Source organism: Oncorhynchus nerka, linkage group LG6 (genome assembly GCF_034236695.1).
Source record: "Oncorhynchus nerka isolate Pitt River linkage group LG6, Oner_Uvic_2.0, whole genome shotgun sequence".
Classification (NCBI taxonomy): Eukaryota; Metazoa; Chordata; class Actinopteri; order Salmoniformes; family Salmonidae; genus Oncorhynchus; species Oncorhynchus nerka.
Genome location: NC_088401.1, coordinates 336920 through 351639, shown reverse-complemented (window position 1 = coordinate 351639; position 14720 = coordinate 336920). Strand labels below are relative to the sequence as shown.

Below are 14720 nucleotides of genomic sequence, written 5' to 3'. Positions count from 1 at the left end.
TTTCTGCTGTGTTTCAGCCCTAGGAAAGGGTTACTGCTGTGTTTCTGCTGTGTTTCAGCCCTAGGAAAGGGTTACTGCTGTGTTTCTGCCCTAGGAAAGGGTTAATGCTGTGTTTCAGCCCTAGGAAAGGGTTAATGCTGTGTTTCAGCCCTAGGAAAGGGTTAATGCTGTGTTTCAGCCCTAGGAAAGGGTCAATGCTGTGTTTCAGCCCTAGGAAAGGGTTAATGCTGTGTTTCTGCCCTAGGAAAGGGTTAATGCTGTGTTTCAGCCCTAGGAAAGGGTTAATGCCCTAGGAAAGGGTTAATGCTGTGTTTCAGCCCTAGGAAAGGGTTACTGCTGTGTTTCTGCCCTAGGAAAGGGTTAATGCTGTGTTTCTGCCCTAGGAAAGGGTTAATGCTGTGTTTCAGCCCTTGGAAAGGGTTAATTTACATTTACATTTAAGTCATTTAGCAGACGCTCTTATCCAGAGCGACTTACAAATTGGTGCTTTCACCTTATGACATCCAGTGGAACAGCTACTTTACAATCGTGCATCTAGGTCTTTTAAGGGGGGAGGGGGGAGGGGAGAAGGATTACTTTATCCTATCCTAGGTATTCCTTAAAGAGGTGGGGTTTCAGGTGTCTCCGGAAGGTGGTGATTGACTCCGCTGTCCTGGCGTCGTGAGGGAGTTTGTTCCACCATTGGGGGCCAGAGCAGCGAACAGTTTTGACTGGGCTGAGCGGGAACTGTACTTCCTCAGTGGTAGGGAGGCGAGCAGGCCAGAGGTGGATGAACGCAGTGCCCTTGTTTGGGTGTAGGGCCTGATCAGAGCCTGGAGGTACTGAGGTGCCGTTCCCCTCACAGCTCCGTAGGCAAGCACCATGGTCTTGTAGCGGATGCGAGCTTCAACTGGAAGCCAGTGGAGAGAGCGGAGGAGCGGGGTGACGTGAGAGAACTTGGGAAGGTTGAACACCAGACGGGCTGCGGCGTTCTGGATGAGTTGTAGGGGTTTAATGGCACAGGCAGGGAGCCCAGCCAACAGCGAGTTGCAGTAATCCAGACGGGAGATGACAAGTGCCTGGATTAGGACCTGCGCCGCTTCCTGTGTGAGGCAGGGTCGTACTCTGTTAATGCTGTGTTTCTGCCCTAGGAAAGGGTTAATGCTGTGTTTCAGCCCTAGGAAAGGGTTAATGCTGTGTTTCAGCCCTAGGAAAGGGTTAATGCTGTGTTTCAGCCCTAGGAAAGGGTTAATGCTGTGTTTCAGCCCTAGGAAAGGGTTAATGCTGTGTTTCAGCCCTAGGAAAGGGTTAATGCTGTGTTTCTGCCCTAGGAAAGGGTTAATGCTGTGTTTCAGCCCTAGGAAAGGGTTAATGCTGTGTTTCTGCCCTAGGAAAGGGTTAATGCTGTGTTTCTGCCCTAGGAAAGGGTTAATGCTGTGTTTCAGCCCTAGGAAAGGGTTAATGCTGTGTTTCTGCTGTGTTTCGGCCCTAGGAAAGGGTTAATGCTGTGTTTCTGCTGTGTTTCTGCCCTAGGAAAGGGTTAATGCTGTGTTTCAGCCCTAGGAAAGGGTTAATGCTGTGTTTCAGCCCTAGGAAAGGGTTAATGCTGTGTTTCTGCCCTAGGAAAGGGTTAATGCTGTGTTTCAGCCCTAGGAAAGGGTTAATGATGTGTTTCTGCTGTGTTTCAGCCCTAGGAAAGGGTTAATGCTGTGTTTCTGCCCTAGGAAAGGGTTAATGCTGTGTTTCTGCCCTAGGAAAGGGTTAATGCTGTGTTTCAGCCCTAGGAAAGGGTTAATGCTGTGTTTCTGCCCTAGGAAAGGGTTAATGCTGTGTTTCAGGCCTAGGAAAGGGTTAATGCTGTGTTTCTGCCCTAGGAAAGGGTTAATGCTGTGTTTCAGCCCTAGGAAAGGGTTAATGCTGTGTTTCTGCCCTAGGAAAGGGTTAATGCTGTGTTTCAGCCCTAGGAAAGGGTTAATGCTGTGTTTCTGCCCTAGGAAAGCCCTGGCGTCTCCAGTGAGAGAAGCTCCTCTCACCGACCTGGAGGATGACTTCCTGATCCTGGAGGACGATGGTCCTTCCTGGTTCTCCCTTCGCAGGAAGACTGACCCCAACAGGACCACAGCCACACCTCAACCGCAGCAGAAGGACCAATCACACAGCAATAATGACGCCTCAGCTGACACACTCACCAAGGCCAGCCAATCAGAGAAGGATACAGCCAAGCTGAGATCAGGAGGGACTGCTGAAGTGAAAACTAAAGAGAAGAATGCTACTGGAGGCTCCTCCCTCATACCTGTCCTCACCAAGTCTACAGCCAGGAAGAAGAGGGACTCAAGTCCCCAGGGTGATGGGCCTGTCGAGGTAGACCACATAGAACAAGACCTGAAGAAGAAGGTCAACAACCCATTATCTGAACCAACGACAGCAGGTTACCTGGAACCAGGAAGAGGGGCTAAGCCTAAACCCAGCCAATCAAAAGCCCGCACCAAAACAGAAAAGAAAGTTCCCAGAATATCTCAATTCCAAGCTGGTATCCAAGGTAACAAGGTGAACCCCAAGACGAGCCGAGGACGAGGCCTGCAGTCTGGGAAGACCAGGAGACTGTCAGCTGGAGCTGGGGAGGAGCCCGTCAGCATGGGGGAGGAGCCCGTCAGCATGGGGGAGGAGGGGGAGGAGAGTGAAGCTGCTTCAGACCAGGATGTTTCACCAGGTAAGATGACATCACAATGGTTTCTTTGACTACAATGTTCATCACAAGTTCAAGTTGTATCATTTGTAGGTATACAGTTGAACACCGGAGGTTTACATACACTTAAGTTGGAGACATTAAAACTTGTTTTTCAACCACAAATTTCTTGTTTACAAACTATAGTTTTGGCAAGTCGGTTAGGACATCTACTTTGTGCATGATACAAGTAATTTATCCAACAATTGTTTAGACAGATTATTTTACTTATAATTCACTGTATCACAATTCCAGTGGGTCAGAAGTTTACATACACTAAGTTGACTGTGCTTTTAAACCGCTTGGAAAATTCCAGAAAATTATGTTGTGGCTTTAGAAGCTTCTGATAGGCTAATTGAGATCATTTGAGTCAATTGGAGGTGTACCTGTGGATGTATTTCAAGACCAGACTACGGTTTGCAACTGCACATGGGGACAAAGATCGTACTTTTTGAAGAAATGTCCTCTATACTGATGAAGCAAAAATAGAACTGTTTGGCCATAATGACCATCATAATGTTTGGAGGAAAAAGGGGGAGGCTTGCAAGCCGAAGAACACCATCCCAACCGTGAAGCACGGGGGTGGCAGCATCATGTTGTGGGGGTGCTTTGCTGCAGGAGGGACTGGTGCACTTCACAAAATAGATGGAATCATGAGGTAGGAAAATTAGGTGGATATATTGAAGCAACATCTCAAGACATCAGTCAGGAAGTTAAAGCTTTGTCCATTTGGAAGACCCATTTGCGACCATGACCCCATGCATACTTCCAAAGTTGTTGCAAAATGGCTTAAGGACAACAAAGTCAAGGCATTAGAGTGGCCATCACAAAGCCCTGACCTCAATCCCATAGACCAGCTCTGTCAGGAGGAATGGGCCAAAATTCACCCAACTTATTGTGGGAAGCTTGTGGAAGGCTACCCGAAACGTTTGACCCAAGTTAAACAATTTAAGGCAATGCTACCAAATACTAATTGAGTGTATGTAAACTTCTGACCCACTGGGAATGTGATGAAAGAAATAAAAGCTGAAATAAATAATTCTCTCTACTATTATTCTGACATTTCACATTCTTAAAATAAAGTGGTGATCCTAACTGACCTAAAACAGGGAATTTTTACTAGGATTAAATGTCAGGAATTGTGAAAAACTGAGTTTAACTGTATTTGGCTAAGGTGTATGTAAACTTCGGACTTTGACTGTATGTTTTGCTCTCAACAATAAAAACAACAAAATAAAAATATTCACAAAAAAATCAATGGAAAAATGTAGTGCACATAAAAATCTAGGCTAGATGTTGTCTTTCCTCCACAGTTCTACAGTTGGCACCGACAGGACAGAGACGAGTCAAGGTCCCAGCCAATCGTAAAGCCAAGGAGGTCGGCCCCTCCCCTACAGGTGAGGCTGACTCCTCCCAGGCCGGCCAGCTAACCCAGTTAGCAGGGAAGAGGAAGAGGATCAAGCCTGGTCCCTGGTGGCTCACCAGCCTTTTCAACACACAGGTCACAGAGACAGTCAACACACACACTGCAAACAAGTACAAACACAATAACAAGAAAACAAAAACCAAACCAGCAAGATATTCCTCTGTGGAGTCAGGGCAAGAGGAGGGGACATCAAGACCCTTGTTTAATCAGAACGCAAAGAAGAAACCCTCGTCCAATCAAACCGCAGAAAATAAACCTTTGTCCAATCAGACCACAGAAAATAAACCCTGGTCCAATCAGACTGCAGAGCATAAAGCAGAGAAGCCCAAGAGGGGCAGAACTAAGAAGCAAAAGACGACCAGTAGAGAGGAGCCAGCGAGGCCTGAAGGTCAGAGAGAAGAAGAGGAGGCTGAGGCCTCTACGGCAGAGCAGCAGGAGGAGCAACAGGAGCTGGGGGGGCTCAGTCCCATGCCCAGCCCTCTCAGACAGCATACACTCACCCCAAGTAAGGCTTCATACTAACACCACCCATTTCCTTCAAGTGGATATAGCTCACTCATAAATCAAACTTAGTAAAATACAAAATATGTACTCTTTCATCTCAAACAGCTGTTATTTAAATATGTGGTGATTTTGTGTTCTGCTAATGTCTCTTCTCAGGTGAGAAGGTGTTTGACTGGATCTATACCCGCCCTCCCAAGTGTAAACCCCAGAGTGACATTACCCCCCACTCTGCTACCGTTACCCCCAGCAGGCAGGGGCGTCAGGCCAGGGAGGCTCCAGAGAAACGCAGCAGGAGGAGGAAAGCTCCAGGGAACTGGTGGGTCACCAACAACCCCCCAGAGAACGCTGACAGCACCTCTTCATTCCCTCAACAACCCCTGCCTTACCCCAAGAAACCTTCACCCCCTCAACCACAGCCAAACCCAAAAACTCGCAAGGTGGAGAGAAGTAAGTTCCTTGGACCCCCACAGAATGGTAACACAGCCTCCTCAACTCGACCTGGAGGAGTTCAGACCCCGCTGATGAGGAAGGACCTCTCCGCTCCCAAGATGGTCAAGCGCTCTCTGGCCAGCATTGGCTCCGTCTTCTCCTCGGGCAGAGGAGCGCTCCCGGTGGCCACGGTCAGAAGCAGCACGCGGCAGACTTTGGGGAGGAAAACTCTATTCCCTATAGCGCCTGAGGAGCAGTCAGCCCAGAGCCCCAGCATCGGCCTCAGCTCTGGGCCAGCTAATGACCCCTCCCAGGACCCAACCAGTGACAGGAGCTCCAGCCCTGTGGATCTGAGTGCCAGTACTGTCTGCATAGAGCCTGTTGGACAGCTGGGGAAAAAGAAGACCATACACCGAGACTTCTCCCAAAGCAACAACCGATTCTCAGGCAACACGTAAGTACACTCCCAAATACTACTTACTTCTGACTGTTGCTTCTCAACACGCTACTTTTGACTGTTGCTTCTCAACACGCTACTTCTGACTGTTGCTTCTCAACACGCTACTTCTGACTGTTGCTTCTCAACACGCTACTTTTGACTGTTGCTTCTCAACACGCTACTTCTGACTGTTGCTTCTCAACACGCTACTTTTGACTGTTGCTTCTCAACACGCTACTTTTGACTGTTGCTTCTCAACACGCTACTTTTGACTGTTGCTTCTCTACATGTTACTTCTGACTGTTGCTTCTTGTCGTGTCTTTGGCTATGCCGGATTAAGTGATATGACATGCTATTCTATAAAATCCTTTCTCCGTAATTAATATTACCTGATTGAGCTAATCATGTAAATGTAATTAACTAGAAAGTCGGGGCACCACTAAATAATATTTATAGAGCTGTTATCTTCTGAATAAACTCTTAAAGACCTAGTAATATTTTACATCAATAGCAGTCAATATTAATCTGTCACCTTATTTCAGTCTCATCTGAAAGTTGTAAATTCTTGGTTATCTTCACGAACCCTGGCTAACAAGTTGAATCAGCAATTATATTCATGAAATATTCATGAAAATATTAATATTCATGAAATCACAAGTGCAATATAGGAAAACACAGCTTAGCCTTTTGTTAATCCATCTGTCGTCTCAGATTTTGAAATTATGCTTTACAGCGAAAGCAATCCAAGCGTTTGTGTAAGTTTATCGATCGCATGACAAAACATTAAGTACACTTAGCATCAGGTAGCTTGGGCACGAAAATCAGAAAAGCAATCAAATGAATCGTTTACCTTTGATGATCTTCGGATGTTTTCACTCACGAGACTCCCAGTTACATAATACATTTTGTTCCATTAAGATTATTTTTATATCCAAAATACCTCCCTTTGTTTGGTGCATTATGTTCAGAAATCCACAGGAAAGAGCGGTCACGACAACACAGACAAATTCCAAATAATATCCGTAATGTCCACAGAAACATGTCAAACCTTGGGGAATACGTAGAAAGCGTAAGCTCGTTGACATTCACAGCCATATAGGGAGTCATTGGAACGAGTCATTGAAAACCTGGGGCTGAAATCCGGATTGGATTTTTCTCAGGCTTTCGCCTGCAACATCAGTTCTGTTATACTCACAGACACTATCTTTACAGTTTTGGAAACGTTAGAGTGTTTTCTATCCAATTATATGCATATACTAGCATCTTTTCCTGACAAAATATCCCGTTTAAAACGGGAATGTTTTCCCCCCAAAATTAAAATACTGCCCCCTAACACCAAGAGGTTAAAGAAGAAGTTACAGGTCTGTGCGAGCCAGAAATATTGCTTGTTTGTAGGTGACCAAATACTTATTTTCCACCATAATTTGCAAATAAATTCATAAAAAATCCTACAATGTGATTTTCTGGATTTTTTTTTCTTATTTTGTCTGTCATAGTTGAAGTGTACCTATGATGAAAATTACAGGCCTCTCTCATCTTTTTAATTGGGAGAACTTGCACAATTGTTGGCTGACTAAATACTTTTTTGCCCCACTGTAAAAAAAATTTTTTAAAAATCGGCCGATTAATTGGTATAGGCTTTTTTTGGTCCTCCAATAATCGTTATTGGCGTTGAAAAATCATAATCGGTCGACCTCTTGTATTTCTGACTGTTGCTTCTCTTCTAAACAACGTTATGAGTGACTGTTGCTTCTCTTCTAAACAACGTTATGAGTGACTGTTGCTTCTCTTCTAAACAACGTTATGAGTGACTGTTGCTTCTCTTCTAAACAACGTTATGAGTGACTGTTGCTTCTCTTCTAAACAACGTTATGAGTGACTGTTGCTTCTCTTCTAAACAACGTTATGAGTGACTGTTGCTTCTCTTCTAAACAACGTTATGAGTGACTGTTGCTTCTCTTTTAAACAACGTTATGAGTGACTGTTGCTTCTCTTCTAAACAACGTTATGAGTGACTGTTGCTTCTCTTTTAAACAACGTTATGAGTGACTGTTGCTTCTCTTCTAAACAACGTTATGAGTGACTGTTGCTTCTCTTCTAAACAACGTTATGAGTGACTGTTGCTTCTCTTCTAAACAACGTTATGAGTGACTGTTGCTTCTCTTCTAAACAACGTTATGAGTGACTGTTGCTTCTCTTCTAAACAACGTTATGAGTGACTGTTGTCCAACACTGGAGATCCATTCCTTTTTGTCAACAGGTTCAAAAGCGGACCGTCTTCCATGATTGAACTGGAGGATTATGAAGAGAATGACAACATCTGTAAGTACGGAGCCTTGAGCCTGTTGTCCTATGGAGCCTGTTGTCCTATGGAGCCTATTGTCCTATGGAGCCTATTGTCCTAACCTAGTGTGTCCTATGGAGCCTGTTGTCCTATGGAGCCTATTGTCCTAACCTAGTGTGTCCTATGGAGCCTATTGTCCTAACCTGTGTCCTATGGAGCCTGTTGTCCTAATTGTCCTATGGAGCCTATTGTCCTATGGAGCCTATTGTCCTAACCTTGTCCTATGGAGCCTAGTAACCTGTCCTATGGAGCCTATTGTCCTATGGAGCCTATTGTCCTAACCTAGTGTGTCCTATGGAGCCTAACCTAGTTGTCCTATGGAGCCTATTGTCCTAACCTAGTGTGTCCTATGGAGCCTATTGTCCTATGGAGAGCCTATTGTCCTATGGAGCCTGTTGTCCTAGTGTGTCCTATGGAGCCTATTGTCCTAACCTAGTGTGTCCTATGGGGCCTGTTGTCCTATGGAGCCTATTGTCCTATGGGGCCTGTTGTACTAACCTAGTGTGTCCTATGGAGCCTGTTGTCCTAACATAGTGTGTCCTATGGAGCCTATTGTCCTAACCTAGTGTGTCCTATGGAGCCTGTTGTCCTATGGAGCCTATTGTCCTAACCTAGTGTGTCCTATGGAGCCTATTGTCCTATGGAGCCTATTGTCCTAACCTAGTGTGTCCTATGGAGCCTGTTGTCCTAACCTAGTGTGTCCTATGGAGCCTATTGTCCTATGGAGCCTATTGTCCTAACCTAGTGTGTCCTATGGAGCCTATTGTCCTAACCTAGTGTGTCCTATGGAGCCTATTGTCCTATGGAGCCTATTGTGTGTCCTATGGAGCCTATTGTCCTAACCTAGTGTGTCCTATGGAGCCTATTGTCCTAACCTAGTGTGTCCTATGGAGCCTATTGTCCTATGGAGCCTATTGTCCTAACCTAGTGTGTCCTATGGAGCCTGTTGTCCTAACCTAGTGTGTCCTATGGAGCCTATTGTCCTAACCTAGTGTGTCCTATGGGGCCTGTTGTCCTATGGAGCCTATTGTCCTATGGGGCCTGTTGTACTAACCTAGTGTGTCCTATGGAGCCTGTTGTCCTAACATAGTGTGTCCTATGGAGCCTATTGTCCTAACCTAGTGTGTCCTATGGAGCCTGTTGTACTAACCTAGTGTGTCCTATGGAGCCTGTTGTCCTAACCTAGTGTGTCCTATGGGGCCTGTTGTCCTAACCTAGTGTGTCCTATGGGGCCTGTTGTCCTATGGAGCCTATTGTCCTAGCCTAGTGTGTCCTATGGAGCCTATTGTCCTAACCTAGTTTGTCCTATGGAGCCTATTGTCCTATGCAGCCTATTGTCCTAACCTAGTGTGTCCTATGGGGCCTGTTGTCCTAACCTAGTGTGTCCTATGGAGCCTGTTGTCCTAACCTAGTGTGTCCTATGGGGCCTGTTGTACTAACCTAGTGTGTCCTATGGAGCCTGTTGTCCTATGGAGCCTATTGTCCTAACCCAGTGTGTCCTATGGAGCCTGTTGTCCTAACCTAGTGTGCCCTATGGAGCCTATTGTCCTAACCTAGTGTGTCCTATGGGGCCTGTTGTCCTAACCTAGTGTGTCCTATGGAGCCTGTTGTCCTAACCTAGTGTGTCCTATGGAGCCTATTGTCTTAACCTAGTGTGTCCTATGGAGCCTATTGTCCTAACCTAGTGTGTCCTATGGAGCCTGTTGTCCTAACCTAGTGTGCCCTATGGAGCCTATTGTCCTAACCTAGTGTGTCCTATGGAGCCTGTTGTCCTAACCTAGTGTGCCCTATGGAGCCTATTGTCCTAACCTAGTGTGTCCTATGGAGCCTATTGTCCTAACCTAGTGTGTCCTATGGAGCCTATTGTCCTAACCTAGTGTGTCCTATGGGGCCTGTTGTACTAACCTAGTGTGTCCTATGGTGCATGTTGTACTGACCTAGTGTGTCCTATGGAGCCTGTTGTCCTAACCTAGTGTGTCCTATGGAGCCTATTGTCTTAACCTAGTGTGTCCTATGGAGCCTATTGTCTTAACCTAGTGTGTCCTATGGAGCCTATTGTCCTAACCTAGTGTGTCCTATGGAGCCTATTGTCCTAACCTAGTGTGTCCTATGGTGCCTATTGTCCTAACCTAGTGTGTCCTATGGAGCCTATTGTCCTAATCTAGTGTGTCCTATGGAGCCTGTTGTCCTAACCTAGTGTGTCCTATGGAGCCTGTTGTCCTAACCTAGTGTGTCCTATGGAGCCTGTTGTCCTAACCTAGTGTGTCCTATGGAGCCTATTGTCATATGGAGCCTATTGTCCTAACCTAGTGTGTCCTATGGAGCCTATTGTCCTAACCTAGTGTGTCCTATGGGGCCTGTTGTCCTATGGAGCCTATTGTCCTATGGAGCCTGTTGTCCTAACCTAGTGTGTCCTATGAAGCCTATTGTCCTAACCTAGTGTGTCCTATGAAGCCTATTGTCCTAACCTAGTGTGTCCTATGGAGCCTATTGTCCTAACCTAGTGTGTCCTATGGAGCCTATTGTCCTAACCTAGTGTGTCCTATGGAGCCTATTGTCCTAACCTAGTGTGTCCTATGGAGCCTGTTGTACTAACCTAGTGTGTCCTATGGGGCCTGTTGTACGGACCTAGTGTGTCCTATGGAGCCTATTGTCCTAACCTAGTGTGTCCTATGGAGCCTATTGTCCTATGGAGCCTATTGTCCTAACCTAGTGTGTCCTATGGTGCATGTTGTCCTAACCTAGTGTGCCCTATGGAGCCTATTGTCCTAACCTAGTGTGTCCTATGGAGCCTGTTGTCCTAACCTAGTGTGTCCTATGGAGCCTATTGTCCTAACCTAGTGTGTCCTATGGAGCCTATTGTCCTAACCTAGTGTGTCCTATGGAGCCTGTTGTACTAACCTAGTGTGTCCTATGGGGGCTTGTTGTACTGACCTAGTGTGTCCTATGGAGCCTATTGTCCTAACCTAGTGTGCCCTATGGAGCCTATTGTCCTAACCTAGTGTGTCCTATGGGGCCTGTTGTCCTAACCTAGTGTGTCCTATGGAGCCTGTTGTCCTAACCTAGTGTGTCCTATGGAGCCTATTGTCCTAACCTAGTGTGTCCTATGGAGCCTATTGTCCTAACCTAGTGTGTCCTATGGTGCCTATTGTCCTAACCTAGTGTGTCCTATGGAGCCTATTGTCCTAACCTAGTGTGTCCTATGGAGCCTGTTGTCCTAACCTAGTGTGTCCTATGGAGCCTGTTGTCCTAACCTAGTGTGTCCTATGGAGCCTATTGTCATATGGAGCCTATTGTCCTAACCTAGTGTGTCCTATGGAGCCTATTGTCCTAACCTAGTGTGTCCTATGGGGCCTGTTGTCCTATGAAGCCTATTGTCCTATGGAGCCTGTTGTCCTAACCTAGTGTGTCCTATGAAGCCTATTGTCCTAACCTAGTGTGTCCTATGAAGCCTATTGTCCTAACCTAGTGTGTCCTATGGAGCCTATTGTCCTAACCTAGTGTGTCCTATGGAGCCTATTGTCCTAACCTATTGTGTCCTATGGAGCCTATTGTCCTAACCTAGTGTGTCCTATGGAGCCTGTTGTCCTATGGAGCCTGTTGTCCTATGGAGCCTGTTGTCCTATGGAGCCTGTTGTGCTATGGAGCCTGTTGTCCTATGGAGCCTGTTGTCCTATGGAGCCTGTTGTGCTATGGAGCCTGTTGTGCTATGGAGCCTATTGTCCTATGGAGCCTGTTGTCCTATGGAGCCTATTGTCCTATGGAGCCTATTGTCCTATGGAGCCTATTGTCCTATGGAGCCTGTTGTCCTAACCTAGTGTGTCCTATGGAGCCTATTGTCCTAACCTAGTGTGTCCTATGTAGCCTATTGTCCTAACCTAGTGTGTCCTATGGAGCCTGTTGTCCTAACCTAGTGTGTCCTATGGAGCCTATTGTCTTAACCTAGTGTGTCCTATGGAGCCTATTGTCCTAACCTATTGTGTCCTATGGAGCCTATTGTCCTAACCTAGTGTGCCCTATGGAGCCTGTTGTCCTAACCTAGTGTGTCCTATGGAGCCGGTTGTCCTAACCTAGTGTGTCCTATGGAGCCTATTGTCTTAACCTAGTGTGTCCTATGGAGCCTATTGTCCTAACCTATTGTGTCCTATGGAGCCTATTGTCCTAACCTATTGTGTCCTATGGAGCCTATTGTCCTAACCTAGTGTGTCCTATGGAGCCTGTTGTCCTATGGAGCCTGTTGTCCTATGGAGCTTGTTGTCCTATGGAGCCTATTGTCCTATGGAGCCTGTTGTCCTATGGAGCCTGTTGTCCTATGGAGCCTGTTGTCCTATGGAGCCTATTGTCCTATGGAGCCTATTGTCCTATGGAGCCTGTTGTCCTATGGAGCCTATTGTCCTATGGAGCCTGTTGTCCTATGGAGCCTGTTGTCCTAGTGTGTCCTAGAGCCTGTTGTCCTATGGAGCCTATTGTCCTATGGAGCCTGTTGTCCTATGGAGCCTGTTGTCCTATGGAGCCTATTGTCCTATGGAGCCTGTTGTCCTATGGAGCCTATTGTCCTATGGAGCCTATTGTCCTATGGAGCCTGTTGTCCTAACCTAGTGTGTCCTATGGAGCCTATTGTCCTATGGAGCCTGTTGTCCTATGGAGCCTGTTGTCCTATGGAGCCTGTTGTCCTATGGAGCCTATTGTCCTATGGAGCCTGTTGTCCTAACCTAGTGTGTCCTATGGAGCCTATTGTCCTATGGAGCCTATTGTCCTATGGAGCCTGTTGTCCTAACCTAGTGTGTCCTATGGAGCCTGTTGTCATATGGAGCCTGTTGTCCTATGGAGCCTGTTGTCCTATGGAGCCTATTGTCCTATGGACCTGGAGCCTATTGTCCTATGGAGCCTGTTGTCCTAACCTAGTGTGTCCTATGGAGCCTATTGTCCTATGGAGCCTATTGTCCTATGGAGCCTGTTGTCCTGTGGAGCCTATTGTCCTATGGAGCCTGTTGTCCTAACCTAGTGTGTCCTATGGAGCCTATTGTCCTATGGAGCCTATTGTCCTATGGAGCCTGTTGTCCTATGGAGCCTATTGTCCTATGGAGCCTATTGTCCTAGTGTGTCCTATGGAGCCTGTTGTCCTAACCTATAGTGTCCTATGGAGCCTGTTGTCCTAACCTAGTGTGTCCTATGGAGCCTGTTGTCCTATGGAGCCTGTTGTCCTATGGAGCCTGTTGTCCTATGGAGCCTGTTGTCCTATGGAGCCTGTTGTCCTATGGAGCCTGTTGTCCTATGGAGCCTGTTGTGCTATGGAGCCTGTTGTGCTATGGAGCCTATTGTCCTATGGAGCCTGTTGTCCTATGGAGCCTATTGTCCTATGGAGCCTATTGTCCTATGGAGCATATTGTCCTATGGAGCCTGTTGTCCTAACCTAGTGTGTCCTATGGAGCCTATTGTCCTAACCTAGTGTGTCCTATGGAGCCTATTGTCCTAACCTAGTGTGTCCTATGTAGCCTATTGTCCTAACCTAGTTTGTCCTATGGAGCCTATTGTCCTAACCTATTGTGTCCTATGGAGCCTATTGTCCTAATTGTCCTATGGAGCCTGTTGTCCTAACCTAGTGTGTCCCTATGGAGCCTATTGTCTTAACCTAGTGTGTCCTATGGAGCCTATTGTCCTAACCTATTGTGTCCTATGGAGCCTATTGTCCTAACCTAGTGTGTCCTATGGAGCCTGTTGTCCTAACCTAGTTGTGTCCTATGGAGCCGGTTGTCCTAACCTAGTGTGTCCTATGGAGCCTATTGTCCTAACCTAGTGTGTCCTATGGAGCCTATTGTCCTAACCTATTGTGTCCTATGGAGCCTATTGTCCTAACCTATTGTGTCCTATGGAGCCTATTGTCCTAACCTAGTGTGTCCTATGGAGCCTGTTGTCCTATGGAGCCTGTTGTCCTATGGAGCTTGTTGTCCTATGGAGCCTATTGTCCTATGGAGCCTATTGTCCTATGGAGCCTGTTGTCCTAACCTAGTGTGTCCTATGGAGCCTATTGTAACCTAGTGTGGAGCCTATTGTCCTAACCTAGTGTGTCCTATGGAGCCTGTTGTCCTAACCTAGTGTGTCCTATGGAGCCTGTTGTAACCTAGTGTGTCCTATGGAGCCTATTGTCCTATGGAGCCTATTGTGTCCTATGGAGCCTATTGTCCTAACCTAGTTGTCCTATGGAGCCTGTTGTCCTATGGAGCCTGTTGTCCTAACCTAGTGTGTCCTATGGAGCCTATTGTCCTATGTGATGGAGCCTATTGTCCTAACCTATTGTGTCCTATGGAGCCTATTGTCCTAACCTATTGTCCTATGGCCTATTGTCCTAACCTAGTGTGTCCTATGGAGCCTGTTGTCCTATGGAGCCTGTTGTCCTATGGAGCCTGTTGTCCTATGGAGCCTATTGTCCTATGGAGCCTGTTGTCCTATGGAGCCTATTGTCCTATGGAGCCTGTTGTCCTATGGAGCCTATTGTCCTATGGAGCCTATTGTCCTATGGTATGGAGCCTATTGTCCTATGGAGCCTGTTGTCCTATGGAGCCTGTTGTCCTAACCTAGTGTGTCCTATGGAGCCTATTGTCCTATGGAGCCTATTGTCCTATGGAGCCTGTTGTCCTGGAGCCTGTTGTCCTGGAGCCTATTGTCCTATGGAGCCTGTTGTCCTGTTGTGTCCTATGGAGCCTGTTGTGGAGCCCTATGGAGCCTGTTGTCCTATGGAGCCTGTTGTCCTATGGAGCCTGTTGTCCTATGGAGCCTATTGTCCTATGGAGCCTGTTGTCCTATGGAGCCTGTTGTCCTAACCTAGTGTGTCCTATGGAGCCTGTTGTCCTATGGATCCTATTGTCCTATGGAG

General features: G+C 46.7%; 1 protein-coding gene across 3 annotated transcripts in view; it reads left to right on the top strand.

The window, feature by feature from the left end:
* si:ch211-161h7.4 (serine/arginine repetitive matrix protein 2) overlaps positions 1 to 14720 on the top strand; it is a 101662-nt gene that overhangs the window by 36550 nt on the left and 50392 nt on the right. For all 3 annotated transcript variants that reach the window (XM_065019185.1, XM_065019186.1, XM_065019184.1), the window contains exons 9-13: positions 1974 to 2625; positions 2656 to 2689; positions 4018 to 4635; positions 4791 to 5517; positions 7763 to 7824. In XM_065019185.1, the coding sequence (XP_064875257.1) occupies positions 1974 to 2625; positions 2656 to 2689; positions 4018 to 4635; positions 4791 to 5517; positions 7763 to 7824 (2093 nt within the window). The remainder of the gene's footprint in view (positions 1 to 1973; positions 2626 to 2655; positions 2690 to 4017; positions 4636 to 4790; positions 5518 to 7762; positions 7825 to 14720) is intronic.